Consider the following 20,011-nt stretch of genomic DNA (forward strand, 5'->3'; position numbering starts at 1 on the left):
ACACACTACCAATTATATTTAGAAAAGGTGAGTTACTTGCCCAGTACAAAAGTATGCCGGATTAAATTAAAGAAAGAAAATATCCTGACATGAGGTTATTGTAAATATACTCTGTTAAATAATTTAATCGATTTTACATCCCAATGTGTAGTTATTGGAGACTTAAAGGTGCCACTGACATGAGGTTATTGTACATATACTCTGTTAAATAATTTAATCGATTTTACATCCCAATGTGTAGTTATTGGAGACTTCAAGGTGCCAGAAATGTGTTTCGCGGGAGTACTTTTATATGTCGGTAAATATACCGACACAAGGCTGACGAATTTGAGCACCTTCAAATACCACTGAACTGGGCTGGCATCCAGCCCACCAACTGAGCTACATAGCCAGGCATACTCAGTTGTATGATTGTCTTGTAAATGTGTTTGCTATTATCTACGTCCAAGAACGTGAACGATTCATGAAGCAAATATTTCTTAAATGTCTTTGTAGAACCAGATAAAAATGGAAACTCGTATCCTCTTACTTCTCCATGGTCAAATGGTTAGCGTGCTGGCCTTTGGTCACAGGGGCCCCGGGTTCGATTCCCGGCAGGGTCGGAAATTTTAACCTTAATTGGTTAATTTCGCTGGCACGGGGGCTGGGTGTATGTGTCGTCTTCATTATCATTTCATCCTCATCACGACACGTTGGTCGCCTATGGGCGTCAAATCAAAAGACCTGCATCTGGCGAGCCGAACTTGTCCTCGGACACTCCCGACACTAAAAGCCATACGCCATTTTTTTTCTCCAGGTAGTGCAGCTCTTGCCAGTTAACTGCAAGTACTGTACTCTTTTAACTACGTACATACCCTCCTGGCAATCTGAAATCCCTGGCAGTACCGGGAATCGAACCTGGGACTCTAAGGACGACAGCTTATGTTACGATTTTTTACACTAGGAAGGTGGTCGTACTGTATGTCCAGATACCGTATACTTCCACATCCACCACCAATAGTTCACAACTTGTGGACAGAAGGCTTCCACTGGCTGAAATGCGTCGTGATTTCTTCCACACGTCAACGTATATTGTTTCCAATGTCTTGTGCGCTTTCCCTTTGTCAGTTTTTATCCGTCGTGGCCTCTGATATTATATAACTGACTTTATCCGAGGAACCACGATCCTTCCAATACCTTGCTGAGAGATGACAACATAATATTATTACTAAAATGCTGATTATGATTGTCCGCCTCTGGTTCGATTCCCGGCTCTGCCACGAAATTTGAAAAGTGGTACGAGGGCTGGAACGTGGTCCACTCAGCCTCGGGAGGTCAACTGAGTAGAGGTGGATTCGATTCCCACCTCAGACATCCTGGAAGTGGTTTCCCGTGGTTTCCCACTTCTCCTCCAGGCAAATGTCGGGATGGTACCTAACGTAAGGCCACAGTCGTTTCCTTCCTCTTCCTTGTCTATCCCTTCCAATCTTCCCATCCCCCCCCCACCAAACCCCCTGTTCAGCATGGCAGGTGAGGCCTACTGGGCGAGGTACTGGTCATCCTCCCCAGTTGTATCCCCCGACCCAATGTCTCTATCGTTTAAAGATAGGCACATATTTGTATTAGAAGATGCATCAAACACGACTTTCCATTTCGTGTAATATCGATTCTTCTTCTTGACAGCGTGGTGAGATAGATAGTAGAATAAATCTGGTCTGATATATGTGTCAACCACCTCAACTTGACCCTGTAGAATATAAGTAAGCATTTCATTGTAGTACATATTTTTGTAGCTGACGTCGTTCTTGAATTTTCTCGTCAATGCTTGGAAGCGTTTTTCTGCATTCGTCCGATTGTCGTTAAGAAGTGAAGTGTGTTTCTTGAAAAGTGAAACTACTCGCCTACCGTCATCTGCACAGAGAGAATCGTGGAATTCGTTGAGTACCTCTGTGTTTCTAGTACTTAAAGATTTTGATCTTAATTTAGTATCTTTGATGTCCATGCTTTCAAGATTCCAAAACTGACGTATTTGGTTATCAAGTGCCGTAAAATCTTCGAGTAGCTCTACCTTATTTACGCTGACTTTGTTAATGACGATTCCTGATCGGTTGCCACTAAGTATCCATCCAAAAATAGATGGAGGTAAGACAAATGACGAAGAGATTCTGATTGGAGGAGTGTCTTTTATTAGTCTCCAATAGTGGTCGGCTCCGATTAATATCTCAATGGGCAAGTCTGGCGAATTATCTCTGGGGTCTGCCAACAATAGTTTATGATTGTGTGCAAGTGAAGTGATGTCTGGTGGAGTAGTCGGATGAGCAGAATACACATTGTTACTTTCGAGAGCAGTGAAAAATGTTTGTGTTTTTGTCGTATTATTATTATTATTATTATTATTATTATTATTATTATTATTATTATTATTATTATTATTATTATTGAATTTCCCATTACAAACCCTATTTTACAAGTAGTATATTAGGGTTATAGATAGTGAGACTAAGTTAATACATGACAATTCAATTAAAATAGAGATGACTTATAAATCAGATGGAGAAATTTAACAAACACTTTATAACAACATCTTCTCTGAAATACCATAGTGAGAGGTGCTTGGTATTCTATATTATACATGTTTAAATGCATTAATAATTCATAACTACTCCTGTTAAAAATCGGACACTCAAATAAGAGATGAGGAACAGTTTGTTGCATTTCACAGGTACAAGTGTAGGGCTTCTGAACACTGATTCCAAACCTCTCGAAGTATGATCCAAACTTTCCATGTCCTGTCAAAAACTGAGTTGTAATATGTTCATGTTGCGAAAACCTACTTTGTAATCTGTCTTAGATATTTGGAAAGAACAACTCTCTTGTTAGCCGGCTATTATTGCTGGTGATCCATTGGTTGTTCCAATGTCTTGTGTATACTCCCTCAGTTCCTTTTTTACATGAGACAAAGGAGACTTTTCGTATATCAACAAGGCGTCAGAAGAAGTAGTAGCTGCTTTGGCAAGTTCATCGTGTTTTTGTCGTAAGTCCTTGAATGTGAAGACGTACTTGACGACGTTTCTCTGAAGTTAGTAGAGTCGTTTCAAATCCAGTGATGGTGACAGCTTGTTCAGTGACTATTTCAAGATTGAGCGAGTTGATAAGTGATGTACAAATGAAGCTAAATTGATTACCTGAGTCAAAAACGCAACGTGTTACTTTACTCAATCCTGTTGGTCCAATTAACTTAACACGTGCCGTCTGTAAGTGCGTGTGGCAATTTGATTAACTGTGGTTCGTTGTGAATCTTCAATAGGGCAAAGTGAACGATGATGTGATTGCTTGCATTTAGAGCAGAGAAATTTTCCATGTTTGCTGCAGCTCTTAACTGAGTGACCACGTTAAGGCTCAGAAAGCATCGTGATGCAGTTTTAAGTTTCTCAGTACGGTCCTTGATGTTCGTTATTTGCTTACAGTCTTGGGTCCAGTGTCCTCGTTTATCGCAGAATACACAGAATGGCTTCAGTGTCTCTTTTTTTACCTGATAATTTTTTTGTTGATTTTGTGTTTACGTGGAACGCAGCGGTAGTAGGAAGAAATGTTTCTTCAGTGGGTGAATCACCTCGAATTTTCTTCGCTATGAGAGCGCTTCAACCTCGTCATTCAAAAATTCCATCAACTTGGAAATATTGCCTTCGGAGAGTTTCTCTTCCTTCGTGAAAATTATCCAACGGCGGCAAATGTCTTCCGAGAATGCCCGGGGAATTCTGGGTGTAAGAATTCGTCTGTAAGGTTTTACATTCTCTCCCAGAGCCCTCAGAGCTTGTGCGAGACGATTGCATTCCATGTACATGTAATTTAAGGAATCAGGAGTGATAAATCGAATGGGTTTGAGATTATCTAGGAAATCTAAGTGTGTCTGTATAATTCTATTGTTATCACCATGTTTATATTGCAAAATTCGTTTTGTTTCTTCATAATTTTCTGCAGTGACGGCGATACCATCAACGAGACGTTTAGCTTCTCCCTCCAGTTAAGCTCTCAAGAAAACATGTTTATCAATTATAGATGCTGTCTTATTCTTGTCTACAGATGATTGGAACTGTTCTCAAAAGAGAGGCCATGTTTCGATGTTACCATTAAATGGCTCAAGTTTGATAGCGGGCAGTTTTATTGAACGTGTGACTGCAGAGGGTACTGTGTTGGGGGCATTAATATTGAGAGAAGATGTTGAAATGGCTGTACTGTCGTTAATGCTGTGTGTAGCGCGCTGTATGGCTCGTTTGGCAGTGTCAATATACTCCTCACATTTCTCGATATCAGATTCAAACTCTTAATCCGAAAGAAGGTCGTGGATTACGTCATTTATGCTAATAAGTTTGTTTAGTATCTCCTGTAGTCTCTCTCGGTAATACTGATATTCGTTCAACGGTGTAGTGTCACTGAAGCTGTTAATAGCATTAATAAATCGTGTAGCATTTGCCCTTTCCCTAGTGCATTTCCGTTTCAAGTTATGTAATCTATCCAATGAAGCTTCTGTCATTTTGTTAGTGAATGAAAGCGGAACAATGGACAGGTTATCGTTTCTGGTGGCAATAAATATCTCGTGAACGATATGTGCTTAAATCAGACGTCATCACGTAGTTGCTCTAGGGAGCCGGTGTTACTTGCCCCGCTCGGGACAGGTGTTTGTCACGTGACAAGAGAACAGCAGTCAGGCGGGTTGCATAACGTAGCCGTACTGTACTTGCGCCACTGGCCTTCAGCACATACAGTACTACGTCATGCACTTCCCCTACTTCTTCCCCTACTTGCTTGCTAAGCTGCTCTCGTTCCCGGAGAGCGGGGAGCAAACTGGCTCCGAAGGCATTTCGCTCACTATTGACGATTCCTGGCTTAAATAAAGAACCTAATATACGAAATAGAGTACTCTTCCTGAAATGGACCAAAATAAAGTGGAAATTCTAAGTGGAGTAAGTAGCAATGCTAAAACGAGCAAGATACTTCCCTTTATCTGGCAGTAGACTGCAGCTGTATGTTTACGAAGTTGTCGAAGTACAATATGACTTCAATGTTTCTTTATTTCGAGTTAAAAATTCAAAGTAAGTCGGCTCATTCAGTCGAGTATGTCGGCACTAATAAATGTAGGGGAAGGGGGGGGGGCAAGATGGGGACGCTAAGGAAAAAGTAGTTCAGGTGCATTATACATGTTGATAATATGTTCATAAATAGTTCCATTTTATTGCGTCACTATCTGTTTCTCATTGTGCACTAAAATAGTTTTTGAAAAGTTAAACACAAAAACTCCACACACAAAAAATCGTGCATACTACCAATGCCCCGTCTTGCCCCACATATGGGGCAAGACGGGGTGGAGGTTTCTTTGTCTCCATGGTGCTGCCACTGGCCTGAAAACTTGCATTCTTCAGTAAAAATTGTACTAAAATTTGAATCTATTCCTATAACCTGGAATTACTAATATCAACGTAAAGTATTACACCATAATAAACCATCATAAGGCTCGTAGTTGGCATAATGAGCAAGAATACAATTTAAATTCATTTTTATGGTAAAAATATATGGATTTTTAAATGACCGATTTTTTCGTGTGACCTCCTGAGAGGCCGTGTGCAGGTGCTTAAAGTCGACTCCCGTGGGCGACCTGCGCGTCGGGATGAGAGGTGGAATGGATGAAGATGAATGAAACTGGGCAAGGGTGTCGAAGGAAGTTGCCGTGGACTGTCAGAAGGTACCGTCCCAGCATTTGACTGGTGTTGAAAATGGGAAACCACGGAAAACAATTTCAAGGACGCCCGACGGTGAGGCTCGAACCCACGCGTCTACCGAGTCAGCAGAGAGCTTGGCCCCATGACCTATCGCTGCGCTTTAGCCAGCATAGCCACTGCTGTCGGTAATGACTGATTTAGAACCCCACTACCCTTTGCACTCAGTGTTTGGTCCCTTGGCCTATACCAGGGGGCATAATTTATAAAAATGAAATATGAATAGAAATTATATAAGTACCTATAGGGGAAATACTATTTATCCTAAAGGGCAAGATTAGGACTGGGGCAAGATGGGGACTAGGACAAGATGGGGACTGGGGCAAGACGGGGACGTCCCCATCTTGCCCCAAATGTTATACTGAGACTAACGGAATAAAACTATCTTCATTTATTTATAAATTTCCTCCACAAGCTCAATATATATACATTAAGGTAAAGTCTAATGGATAGTCTTCAAGAACAAATGTATTTCAATTCCAGCTTACCTCATCAAAGTCCAAAGGATACAGATGTATAAGATCACAGGGGTTAGAAACAGAAAAAAGGCCACTCCAAGCATCCAGACAGCTCACACTGACTAGAAGTCGTACAAACTGTGTAACCTTCATCTGCCCTTCAAGATATTTCCATTTTCAGGCCAGTGGCAGCACCATGGAGACAAGGAAACCCCCACCCCGTCTTGCCCCGTGTCCCCATCTTGCCCCCCTTTCCCCTAGTGATTAGGTTAAAATGAAAAGGGGGATCACTTCCAGTCAACTATGTGCTACCATTTTATTTCAAAGAATCTATATCCTGGATGATACAACAACATATCCTAACAATGCTCCTAGACGTTCAGAGAGCACAAGTCACAATCAGAGAGAATTAAAAAATGGGTCAGTTTCGGTAGATTGTTCGACAACTTCGTAAACATACAGCTGCAGTCTACGGCCAGATAAAGGGAAGTATCTTGCTCGTTTTAGCATTGCTACTTACTCCACCGTCGGTGGCCATGAAGATGATTTTCCGTGGTTCCCTATTTTCACACCAGCAAATGCTGGGGATATACCTTAATTAGGCCGTGTTCGCTACCTTCCCAATCCTAGCCTTTTACCATCCTTGCGCCGTCGAAAACCTTCGATGTGCTAGAGCAATGTTAAACCACTACCAAAAAGAGTATTAATACACGTTTATGATTAATAATTCTTTGCAGAAGCAGTGTCTGGCTCATGGGTAGTGGTTGTGTTGAACTCACGTAACAGTAACCCATTTACTGCTAAATAATTACATTACTTTAAAGAAAATACTGAAACCAATGTATATTGTAATATTTTGAAGAGCCGTGCATTTATAATCCAGCAACTTAACAATCGACAGTTTGCGGTAAATAACACGATTTAAGTTTCGAAACATGAATGATTATTCAGTAAATTATGAATGATCATTATACCTGTAGATTGGTGTGATTTGAACATGTGATTATGAAGTCAGTTTTAAATCTGTGGTGACTCCTTCTTAGATACAGTGAATCAGAGTGAGAGTGGTTCTAAAAGCATGCATATGAAGCACTTAGCTAATCTTGCTTAATGAATCCAGTGCACGCTTGTCCTTTATATTCCTAGTCTTTTGTGGAATCTGGTGCAAGGTCAGGTTTCCACAGTTTTATTAATATTCAAAGTTAATTCCCCTGAAAATGTAAAACTCAGCTTCGCCTAGCTCTTCCAGGCTACTATTTGGATATTCATATGTCTAACATCATCACACTTCACTACAGCGTGTATGAGTCCCACGATGGTACGTCAAACAAACGAAGCAAAATGGAATTCTCCAGCTCGATGGTATGGAAAAAGCATCCTGCTCATTGGATGAATGATCAGCGTCGATTCCCGACGGGACCGTGGAGTATAGCTCCATCTGATTAATTCCTTTGGCTTAGAGACTAGGTGTTTATCTTCAAATACACACAGCAGTCTTAACAACCAAACACCACAGTAACACGTAATAACAGAAGTAAGCAAGCTTGTAGTTTTACGTGAGTCTTGATATCATTATCTCAGTCACAAGACCTCCAGTTTTACGCGAAATCCGAACTACTGGGACGAAATCTTTCATTTCAAAAATCCCATTTACTTCGTCCAAGATTCGAACCGTGAACTCCTTGATGAGAAGCCAGTGACTATGCCACTTGTCTTTCACGCCTCGTCGTAATAGAAGAATGCATCCCTCCACATAGGGTCGGCGTCAGGAAAGACATCCAGTTGTAAATAGAAAAGAAAGGAACAGAATAATTTGATTGCCGTTAAGCGACATAAAGGTGTATTGACAAAGTCGATCACATTGTAAACTAATGTAATCGTTTAACTACATACTAATACATAAAGGGAGAGACTGTGAGTTTGTGACTATGTAACGGGTAATCTAAGAAACTACCGGACTGATTTTGAAATTTCTTTCGCCATTTGAAAGATATCATCATTCCGGGTAATATAGGCTGTGTATCATCCTGGAATCTCCGACTCGTTGGCTCAATGGTCAGCGTACTGGCTTTCGGCTCGGAGGGTCCCGGGTTCGATTTTTGGCCGGGTCGGACCTTTATTGGTTAATTCCAATGGCCCCGGGGGCTGGGTGTTCTTGCTGTCCCCAACATCCCTGCAACTCACACAGCACACATAACACTATCCTCCACCACAATAACACGCAGTTACCTACATATGGCAGATGCCGTCCAACCTCATCGGAGGGTCTACCTTACAAGGGCTGCACTCGGCTAGATATAGCCACACGAAATTACTTATTATCCCGGAGTATCAAAGGGTTCCCGCCGAACCGTGATTTGGGACCTTTGACACATTAGTACAAGCTAATATAGGCGAAATACCGAATTTGTCGTACAAGGATGAGAGAAAGCTCATTTTAAGCCTCACGACGCGCAGAACAAAAACAGGTTACGTCGCGCATTCCTATCTACAAACTGTCACTGTAAAATTTGTCACAAATGGAACATAATAATAGTTTTTACTTAAATGAAGTGAAAAATCTGCGGTAAATTAAGAAATACCGTCTTTATTAGAGAAATATGAATACATACTTAAGGCCTGTAGACAGGACTCCTTTATGTCGTATTCCGCTGCTGGTGCCGTCTTTCGTTAATTTCTTGAGGTCCAGGGCTAGCACCGAGGAATGGGAGTGCTATGTCTGTGGATTCTCATTATCTTTGTCCATATGACTAGAGCGGCCAGTTCAACAGCAAAATGGAGGTCAACAGCATTCACGATGTTATTTCGTTCTTCAATGACGCAAGTGACCATGTTATAGTGATGTGGCTGGAACTCTACGGAAAAACAACTAAGGACGCATTCAACAACTTGGTGCTGCACATTACAGAGAAATATCGTAAGTACCACAAAAATGATTTTTGTTGAAAGAAAAATATCATGATCCCTGGACCAATAATTTTTTTTTTAATTTTTGTTCGAACGAAAATAGCATGATCCCTTGACCAATAAATCACTAGTCCACAGAATTCTTCTTATGTACATTGGCCATAGCTTTTAGTCGCCTATTAAATCTTGCATATCGCGATACAATTCAGGAAATTATGTCATTGACAACTGAAGCAATGAAACGAAAGCAAAGAACTTCAGTGAACACAGACATCACAACAAAATTGTTGAAAGTGTAAGACAAACAAAAGACATACGTATGTTACTGTGAGCGTAGCACTAAAAGTACTTGTAAAGTAGTAAAGTAGGTATACATAATATTCTCCAAAAAATAAAATATTTCTTAATTTACCGCAGACTTTAGACTTCAACTGTGTAAAATCAATTATTATGTTCCATTCGTGACAAATTTTACAGTGACATGACGTAGATAGGAATGGGCGACGTACCCCAAAACCAAGTTTTAAGGCCCTAATACTAATACTAACCGCTTTCGAGATATTGGAACCACACTCTCCCTGTAGGAATTGCATGAATAAATGAACGGCCCTAACTATGGCAACGTCAGCTCGAAGGTTCTACAATACAGGCCTGGGGTTCGAAGTACGCCTGTACGTGAATGTAGGCATGGCCAAGGAGAAATTCTGTTTTAATATGTTAAACTTATAGCTAGCGCTAATCTTCGAAACTGGTACCTCTGGTTAACACACGTTCTACTTACCATTACGCTGTCTTTTAAATGGACTATGTATCGAAAGAAAATGTGAAGCAGCCCAGAGGAAAACTTACGCTTGGGATCTATAAAACTGAATGCGCTGTCAAAACGGTTAGTCTTACTGAACATAGGAAGGCACTTAGTGTACCTGAAATTCGATTTCCACCACCAGAAAATGTTTATATGAATGTTTCTATCATCTCGGTTCTCGAGAAAAAAAATGTTTTACTGTGTTTTGGCGTATGGTTTATCCTTGGTCACTTTGTCTTTGTTTTGTGACCGGTGGTAAGTAAAGGGATCTGCCATTTTACCGAAAATGAACACACTCTAACTCGATTGTAACTGGCAGCAGGCAATTGTAACTAGCAGTAGGCAATGGGCCTTGCCAGTATATTTATAACTCCCCAACAGCGTATGGTGACCTCCGTATGGTTTCTCGGGTTAGGCAAATAGCCGAGTAATTTGAATAAATCTTACAACATGTAGACCACTTCATATAAAATTCTGTATACAATGTAGAATTCCGCAGCAAAGCAACGGCACGTTTAGCTAGTACATACATAAAGATATTAATTTCCTACTCTATGGTAATGCTGAAAGCTATAGTTTACAGATTTTTGAACTATTCTGAAGCTGTTAAATGTACGGTCATATTTTCTGTTTACAATATGATTGTTGGTGTGAATGGTTGAACAAGAAACTCATGAATGAACAGAGAACCGCTTGTTGATAAATTTGTGGTTCGAGGTAATCCACGTAGTGGCGATGATCTATAAAGCGTCAAATCTGTATAGTTTGACACCGTGGTTATCCGCTTCCAAGTCCAATTGGTGGAAAGAAATTTCACCACTTGAATGTTGGCCGTCAGGGTAGGAGAGGTGGTGGAATACAATTTCTACATTACTTGTCGAAATTCTGGGTTCAATTTCAATTTCGAACCTCTCCGCAGTGTTCATATGGAGTGAAGGTTTATGACGATGTTGATGATAATTTGTCCGTCGGATTGAGACAAGGGCAACCCCTTGGTGTTGTTCGACAGGAGCAGGCTATATGCTGGCACCAGGTGTCACTTTTCCGTATTTCATTATTGAGGCGGGGTCTGCATTTTGCACGGAAGACATATGAGAGGCGATCTAGCCTAACCCCAGTTGCGAGGACGTTACCTACTACGGCCCCGGCATCTCCTCTGTTACACGCAACCAGAGACGAGTCAGGCGCGCATTGGCCAACCCATCTATTACCACCACCGTCATTACTATAGTTGGGGACAAATCATAACGACCTCGCCTCACACCACTACTTTCCAGCGGCAGCTCGGTGTCTATTAGTGACTAATAGGATTTACTACCTCTGCTGCAGCCATAGATGCCAAATCGGCTACTGCACTCTACACGAAGAAAGGGTAAATGCTACTGAGAGTGAGGAAGAAAGTGGTTTGGCAGCCTCTCCAAAACAAACAAGGATCACTTAGAGCTCATTAACTCAGCAGGGTGCAGGGTGGGATTTACAGCTGGCTTCCAGCTCGCTTCTAGGAACTGAGGTCATCATGTTTTGTCCTCAACTATACGTGCCTTGCGGTGGTATATGCGACTACGAGAAATGTGTCCCGGAGGATTCGAATTCCTGATATTCCCAGGAGCTTCCATTCTCGTGGAGCATCTGGAAGGTCTGGCCTGTCTATAAAAGACAGTTCGGACTAGCCCGAGGCAGTTCATTGTGAACTCAGTCAGAGAGCGATTAAGAGCGAGGAGTGCTACAGTCACGGTTCAGCGGAGTGCAGCTGAGGACAGTGCTGTGAAGTGTGTGCACTACTGTGAATACCGTGCTACAGTGTCAACGGAGTGCTGCGTGTGCACTGACAGAACAGTGCAGTTGAGTGACGAGGAGTCGTGTGTGAAGACTACCGTTACTGTGCGAACTCTGTAGCGTGCACAGATTTGTGAGTGTGTGCAAGCGCGTAAACTATGAAGTATACGGCCGCCATTGTAGTACAGTGAGTACAGTGTACAGTGAATTTAGTAGTGAAGTGCCCTAGGGTCTAAGTGACAGTTACAATAGTGTGTGAAGCGTAATTGGTTACCTTGTAAGTGTTTGAATGAATACTCGTATGACTATACAAACCCAGAGAGGGAGAGACTGAGAGAGAAAGAGAGAGAATTGAATTGAATTTTGAATTGAATTTATTGATAATGATGATATACATGCCACTGAGGCTGAAAAGCCCCTTTATGTAGCGTCTACTTATAACACAATACAAGTTTATGAATATACTAACTACATTTTAGAATATTAAAATATCAAATTGAACATTAAACTTAAAATTAAAATACAGATACCAATTCCAATAAAGTTAAAACATAAATCATATAAGAAGTAGAAAAGCATATCATTCGATTTTTTAATATTTTAGGCTACAAGAATCTCAGGAATATAAAAAACAGAAACAATTTTCTTAGAAATATACATATTTCTTATTATTGGACACAAGAATACCTGATCTCAGCCCCTTGCGTACTCCTCCAGGAAGATAGATGTTAAGGACTGCTTTAGTTGGGTGCAGTTCCTGTCATTTGCGAAACGGTGAAGGTTAAAGACATTGAAGATACGGGATGCAGTGCAAACAAAAGATTTGTTAAATTTAGTGGTACGATGAAGGGGAATTCGAAGGGTAGTTTTTGTAAACCTATTATCTCTGTTATGTACTGACTCCATAGATTTAAATGCATTATATAGGTAGGGTGGGGTCTTCAGTTTGAGAATTTTGTGCGTAGCAACGGCTACTGAGATTTCCCGTCGTTCATGGAGTTTCAACCATTGCAGCTGAATGTAATAGGGTGTTATGTGTTCATCACGCCTGGCATTTGTCACGTAACGAACACATGCGTTTTTCACCCTCTGTAGTTGTATGTTCAAAGTTTCGGATAAGTCGTTGTATACGACTGATCCATAGTCAATTATGGGGAATATAAGACTTTGAACAAGTAGTTTCCGCATAAAAGGTGGTGTACATGACACGTTACGTTTCAAAATATGCATGAATGACACAACTTTTCTGATCACATTTGACGTATGATCAGACCAGGATAGGGTTCTGTCGAAAATGAGTCCTAGATTGTTAACGGTGTCACTATAATGGATATCTGAATCTAGAATTTTTATTGGTGGGAGGGATTTGAGGTCAACAGTTTTCAGGAGTTTTGAGTAACCTATGCAAATAAGCTGGGTCTTAGCCACATTTAATTGGAGATTATGATTTGCGCTCCATTCGATCAATCGAGAGATATCATGGTTGAAATGCATTATACAAGAAGGTGCGTTAGTGGGACTGAAGTGGAAGTAAGCTTGTAAGTCATCAGCATAGAGAGAGCGAGAGGGCGCTAACTAGAGCGACTGTGTGTATGTGATTGGTGATTGTATAGCCATTAGAATTGGTGAATAAATCTTAGAGTAAACGCTACCAGTCGTGTATATATTTACTTGCTACCCGGATCCCACACCCAGACGCGCAGGTCACACATGGGCAACAAATATAAGGACCTGCACCAGCGAGCCGAACATGTCCTCGGACACTCCCGGCACTAAAACCCATACGTTAAATAAGTAAACTTGGCAGGTTCGATCCTGGCTCAATCCGATGGTATTTGAAGGTGCTCAAATATGTCAGCCTCGTGTCGGTAGATTTACTGGCACGTAAAAGAACTCCTGTTGGACAAAAATCCTGCACCTATGTATCTCCGAAAACCGTCAAAAGTAGTTAGTGGGACGAAAAACAATAACATTAAACAAAGCGTTACAAAAATGTTGCAAAGTTTGGGTTGGGAGGAATTGAGAGAAAGAAGAAGAGATGCTCGACTAAGTGGTATGTTCCGAGCTGTCAGCGGAGAGATGGCGTGGAATGACATTAGTAGACGAATAAGTTTGAGTGGCGTTTATAAAAGTAGGAAAGATCACAATATGAAGATAAAGTTGGAATTCAAGAGGACAAATTGGGGCAAATATTCATATATAGGAAGGGGAGTTAGGGATTGGAATAACTTAAGGGAGACGTTCAATAAATTTCCAATTTCTTTGAAATCATTTAGGAAAAGGCTAGGAAAACAACAGATAGGGAATCTGCCACCTGAGCGACTGCCCTAAATGCAGATCAGTATTGATTGATTGATTGATTGATTGATTGATAGATAGATTGATTGATTGATTGATTGATTGATTGATTGATTGATTGATTGAATTATTATTACTAAATACATATATGTAGTTTTAGAAAAGACTAGAGAAGAGTCTAGGAACATCCGGATGCAGTAAATTAGAAGTTGGAAGACATAAATAATGGTAAGAGAAGAAACAGATAAGAAATGAGCAATGGAAATTTGAGGTAAATAGCCTATCGTCCTATGTGAAATATTTTAGCTTAGAACTTTGGCCGGTAAGGTTCTGTAATCTAAGGTGCAATATTGTGTGAATATTGTCAAGGCATTCTCGCTCTTCATTATGTATGTGCTGCGGGTAAGTATATCTCCAAAAATATTATCACATAGGAGGTTTTGTCCCGGCAACGACGATATATTAAATTGTGGATGTGGAGATTTTCATGTACTTGGGAAATAAAACAAAGGAGAATTTAAGATAAAATGATATGACGCAGGGGGTGTCAGAATCGCTTTCCCGCGCTAACCGCTCTCATACCTTGTGACGTCACTGTGAGGACACTTCTATAGGGTGTCCCAGGCCATAACATTAGTAAGCGGTCTCCGGTCAGCTGTTAAGTTCTTTATTAAATGAATTAGTACAATGTATGAGTGATGTTTATATTACGTACTGTAGGAGGTAGTGAAATCAATAAAAGCAGGGATAACTGTGCTGTTGCAGGTTGTAAAATATGGCCTATTAAACTGAGAATGTGATTTATCTCCGCTTTCCAAAAAACAGATTGTTTATGGAATAAGTGGATGTTATGGTAACAAATAGTTGATAAAATCAACCCAATTGTGCTGGAATTTGTTCCGCGCATTTCCTCCCTCATAAATATGAACGGGACTTAGAAAGGCGAACTGCTGGGTTTATCATTAAAAAATAAAATTAAAGGCAGATGCTGTACCCTCCCAAAATATTCCCAACTGGCATTAAAATGACATCGATGCTAAAAGTACAAGCCTTCCGGCTGAGCAGCGGTCGCTGAACAGGCCAAGGCCCTTTCAAGGGCGTTAAGTGCCGTGGGTACTTTTTAGAAAAGATGTATGGACAGTTCACGAAAGAAGAATCTTCTCTGGGTAGCATTATCATCATTTACGACGAGTTCATATCTTATTTCCAATAGACATAAGTCTAAATGTATAACAAAATATTCTTAAATTATTGCATGTCCTGTAACCTATATGTCATATAACTCGTATGTTTCTTTCGAATCTGCGATGATTAACTATAATAAGTTGGATACTAACGGTCCTTTATGTTAAGTTAAAAAGTGTTGAATTCAGTTTTCACCTGATTTATATGCTTACTAGTTCGAGTACTTCGTTCATAAAATGTTATTTTCTCAATTTTGCAATCGCCGCTGTGAGTGTATGCATCGTTACAGCTACATATTTGAGGCGCTATGTTTTTGTATTAATTTTAAATGATAGACTAAATGTTATGTCCTCTAAAGTTACATGACTAAGTGGAGTGTAGTTAAAAGAATATCTAACAAGATTAACTAAAAAATACACTCAGCTAACTGCGCCCTTTTACACATCATGTATTGAATCTGGCGGTAGTTCTATCCTCAGGGTGACGTCACGCGCACCAGCGGATGGCAGTGCAGCTCCCTGGAATGGCCTACCTGTTAGTATTCTAGTTACGTTGAACATTACGATCAATTGTTTCAAGCCACAAGAGAAACATCCGGTGAAAATGGCATGAAACAATGATTTCGAGTTGTAACCTTTGCAATTAATAATTCTACCTCCATACAATACGTGTGAGATTTCAGCATGAAATGATGTTGTTTAGTTGATTCGAATAGCTTGTAATCGTAAAGGTTACTACTCTTTACTTTACCAAACAGTCGATAAGATCACCAGTTCAGAGAGAGATATTATTAAACAATAACATCTGAGAAACAGCACATACATTTTCGTGAATTCACTTACGTGCCAGTTGCGTATCAGCTACAATAAAAACTACGAGTATATAGTATATCGTTTATTTCAGATCAATCAATCAATCAATCAATCAATCAATCAATCAATCAATCAATCAATCAATCAATCAATAAATCAATCAATCAATCAATCAATCAGCCAATTAATTAATTAATTAAGTAATTGCTCGACCAATCAATCAATCAATTAATTAATCAGTCAATCAATCGATCGATCAATCAATCAGTCGATCAATCAATTCATTAATTAATCAATACATAAATAAATAAATCAGTCGATCAGTCAATCAATCAATCAATCATCACCACTGATGTGCATTTAGGGCTGTCGTCCATGTAACAGATTCCCTATCGTTTCTTTACCTAGACTTTTCTTAAATAATATCAAAGAAGTTGGGAATCTATCGAATATATCCCTTGGTAAATTATTCCGATCCCTAAAGTCTCTTCCTTTAAACAAGTAATTACCCCAGTTTGTCCCCTTCACCTCCAACATTATCTTCATATTATGGACTTTCCTGCTTTTATAAACTCCATTATAGCTTATTCGTCTACTAACGTCATTCCACATCATCTCTCCACTGACAGGTCGGAATATACCATTTATTCGAGCAGCTCGTCTCCTTTCTCCCAAGTCTGCCCAGCTCTAAGTTTGCGACATTTTCGTAACGCTGCTCTTTTCTCGGAAATCACCCACAACAAATCGAGCTGTTTGCTTTGGTTTTTTCCAATTCTCGAATCAAGTAATTCTGGTGAGCATCCTATACACTGGAACCGTACTCTAATTGGGGTCTTACCTGTGACACATACACCTTCTCCTTTACAAACTTTTTTTTTTGCTAGGGGCTTTACGTCGCACCGACACAGATAGGTCTTATGGCGACGATATGATAGGAAAGACCTAGGAGTTGGAAGGAAGCGGCCGTGGCCTTAATTAAGGTACAGCAAAGCAACGCCAACGTTAGCTAGTATACATATAAAGGTATTAATTTCTTACTCTATGCCAATGCTGAAAGCTATGGTACAGATTTTTGAACTGTTCCGAAGATGTTAAATGTACAGTAATATTTTCTGTTTACAATACGATGGTTGGTGTGAATGGTTGAACAAAGAACTCTATAGAGGGCTGCCGATAGTGGGATTCGAACCTACTATCTGCCGGATGCAAGCTCACAGCCGCGCGCCTCTACGCGCACGGCCAACTCGCCCGGTCTTTACAACCTTACTACCACCCCTAAATACCCTTATAACCATGTTAAGAATGTGTTTGTGTTTTCTCAATCATGAGCTCGGAGTCCTGTCAATCCTCAAAACGTGGTTGTATAGAGCTCCTTAGCCAACTGTCAGCGAATTGGTCTTCAAGTTCAGAGCTCTGTGAACGATTCCCGGCCCGGTAGAGGATTTTAACCGCGTCTGGTTAATTCCTCTAGCACGGAGTGTTAGTGTTCGTCTTATTACACATTTTAATTTACATACAACACATCACACTACAAACCACCACAGAAACGCGCAAGAATGAACACATCCCTCCACAGAGGTTTGTTGTAAAGAAAGACATCCGGGTGTAAAACCGGGCTTAATCCACATGTAGCGCTAACCCTAAGTAGTTGGAAAAAGTCCAAAAGTAATAATACAGAGTGTTTCTATATTCCCATGGCAGACTTTAAGGGCTTGCAGTGGAGACTAAAACGGTTGTGTCCGGAAACGTACCGTCTTACCGCTACCCGCAAAAAAAACACCACAGCATACCTTAAAATCTCTCACATTGTTGGCGCCACTGAGTAGAGTACCTACGTTATTGAATGATCACGTGATGGCTCATACCCCTACAGGTTTGTTGATTTTCCATGCCATTCAGTTGAGTGTGTGATCTGCACGGAGACGTGTTGTACCTGCTGTTGTGTGTGTGATCTTCATTCATTCTACAGTACAGCAGTACTTCTTTACTACGTACCCAGCAGTAAGCTGTACGTACAGTAGTTCATCTGCACCAAAGATTTGCACAACAGTGGATAGGTCGTGTTGGCCCGGCTGTTTGGCCTGCACATTCACCCGACTTTTTTTTTTTTGCTAGGGGCTTTACGTCGCACCGACACAGATAGGTCTTATGGCGACGATGGGATAGGAAAGGCCTAGGAGTTGGAAGGAAGCAGCCGTGGCCTTAATTAAGGTACAGCCACGGAAACCACGGAAAACCATTTTCAGGGCTGCCGATAGTGGGATTCGAACCTACTATCTCCCGGATGCAAGCTCACAGCCGCGCTCACCCGACTTAACACCCGCTAGACTACTACCTGTGGGGTCACATAAAAACTTGATTTACGAGACTCCTGTGAAATCCAAGGAAGACATACTGGCGCGCGTTATGTCTGCGGCGGATGTTGGAGGACCAGGTATTGATGATCGCGTGTACAAGAACATGATACGTAGATACCGTCCGTTTCTGTGTTGACATCGGTGGTCGTCACATCGAGCCCCGCCTGTAATTGGACCCAGACGACAAGCAGCAGAAGTCGGACAGAGCACCGAAAATGCGGGACCTGTAAACGTGTGTTGTGGTGGTTTCTTGCAGGTAGCGGGAAGATGATACGTTTCCGGACACAAGTTCCTATGATAAACTTAACTGTCTTGATCCCCACTGCAAGCCCTCGAAGTCTGTAATGGGAATTTAGAAACACTCTGTACAGTACTCGCACACGATCATCAATACCTGGTCCTCCAACATCCGCCGCAGCCATAATCCGCGCCAGTAGGTCTTCCCCGGATTTCACAGGGGTCTCGTAAATGAAGTTTTCATGTGAACCCACAGGCAATGATCTGAGAAAACGTTTAGGAAACATGAAGAGTGAGATAGTTTGACACTGTGTTCCCAGCTGAGACACAAAATGCTACCGAAACATCACTGGTCCTATAATAATAATAATTTTGTGTGGCTATTTCTAGCCGAGTGCAGCCCTTGTAAGGCAGACCCTCCGACGAGGGTGGGCGGCATCTGCCATGTGTAGGTAACTGCGTGTAATTGTGGTGGAGGATAGTGTTTATGTGTGGTGTGTGAGTTGCAGGGATGTTGGGGACAGCACAAACACCCAGCCGCCAGGCCATTGGAATTAACCAATGAAGGTTAAAATCCCCAACCCGGCCTGGAATCGAACCCGGGACCCTCTGAACCGAAGGCCAGTACGCTGACCATTCAGCCAACGAGTCGGACTGGTCCTATGAGAAATTAAGAATAATAAAAGGAACTTTAAGTCGGGCAGTAACTGATAAAATTCCAAATTACATCTACTATTAATACCTTTCCATGACATGCTGTGCTTCTACAGCCAAGCCAAATATTATTTAATAAAATTCCAAGAAAATGGTGTTACGAGGATTGTGACACCCATATTATTAAGCCATGTGTTACTATAGAATTCCGTGTAGGATAAGGAAGCAGCGAAAACTGGATTTATAATACCAGTTGTGCCTTTTGATTGTTACACAAGACTTTGAGACAGAAGAGTGGTTCCTCTCGTCGATATTAGACTTTACATAATGTAATTTTCCTGCTATACCCGTTATCTGAATGACCCTGCACTCTTACACCATGTATAAATAGTACTTCTCGTTTGGGGTAAGATTAACCTAATGACTTAGCTGCTACGTTTGCAGGCAGACGGAAACAATTCGAATTCTGATGCATTCCGGAGTTGAATTTTCTTTCATCTGAACAGTTACATGACACCAGGAAGGATATCCTGCTTTAAACTCTGGACGAAATCCAACATGGGATCGACTTCCTCCGTCGGCAGCACTGTATGTAATTTTCCGTGATTTCCCATTTTTATGATAGTCAATTGTCGAGACGTACATCAAGAAACAACTACGTTCCCCACCGTAGCTATATTCCGTCGTTAAGTCATCGAAAACTGTATACGTCAGACGACGTTAGAAAAGTGACAAAAAGGAAAAAAGGAATGTGTACCAGTAACCTCAA

General features: G+C 41.0%; 1 protein-coding gene across 1 annotated transcript in view; it reads right to left on the reverse strand.

The window, feature by feature from the left end:
- The window catches only part of LOC136866739 (soluble guanylate cyclase 89Db), a 175,270-nt gene extending 156,497 nt beyond the window's left edge, over positions 1-18,773 (reverse strand). The window contains exon 1 of the mRNA XM_068226828.1: positions 18,726-18,773. Coding sequence (XP_068082929.1) covers positions 18,726-18,773 — 48 coding nt within the window. The remainder of the gene's footprint in view (positions 1-18,725) is intronic.
- Between the last annotated feature and the right edge of the window lie 1,238 nt (positions 18,774-20,011).

This window comes from Anabrus simplex, chromosome 3, assembly GCF_040414725.1.
Source record: "Anabrus simplex isolate iqAnaSimp1 chromosome 3, ASM4041472v1, whole genome shotgun sequence".
In the NCBI taxonomy this organism is placed as follows: domain Eukaryota; kingdom Metazoa; phylum Arthropoda; class Insecta; order Orthoptera; family Tettigoniidae; genus Anabrus; species Anabrus simplex.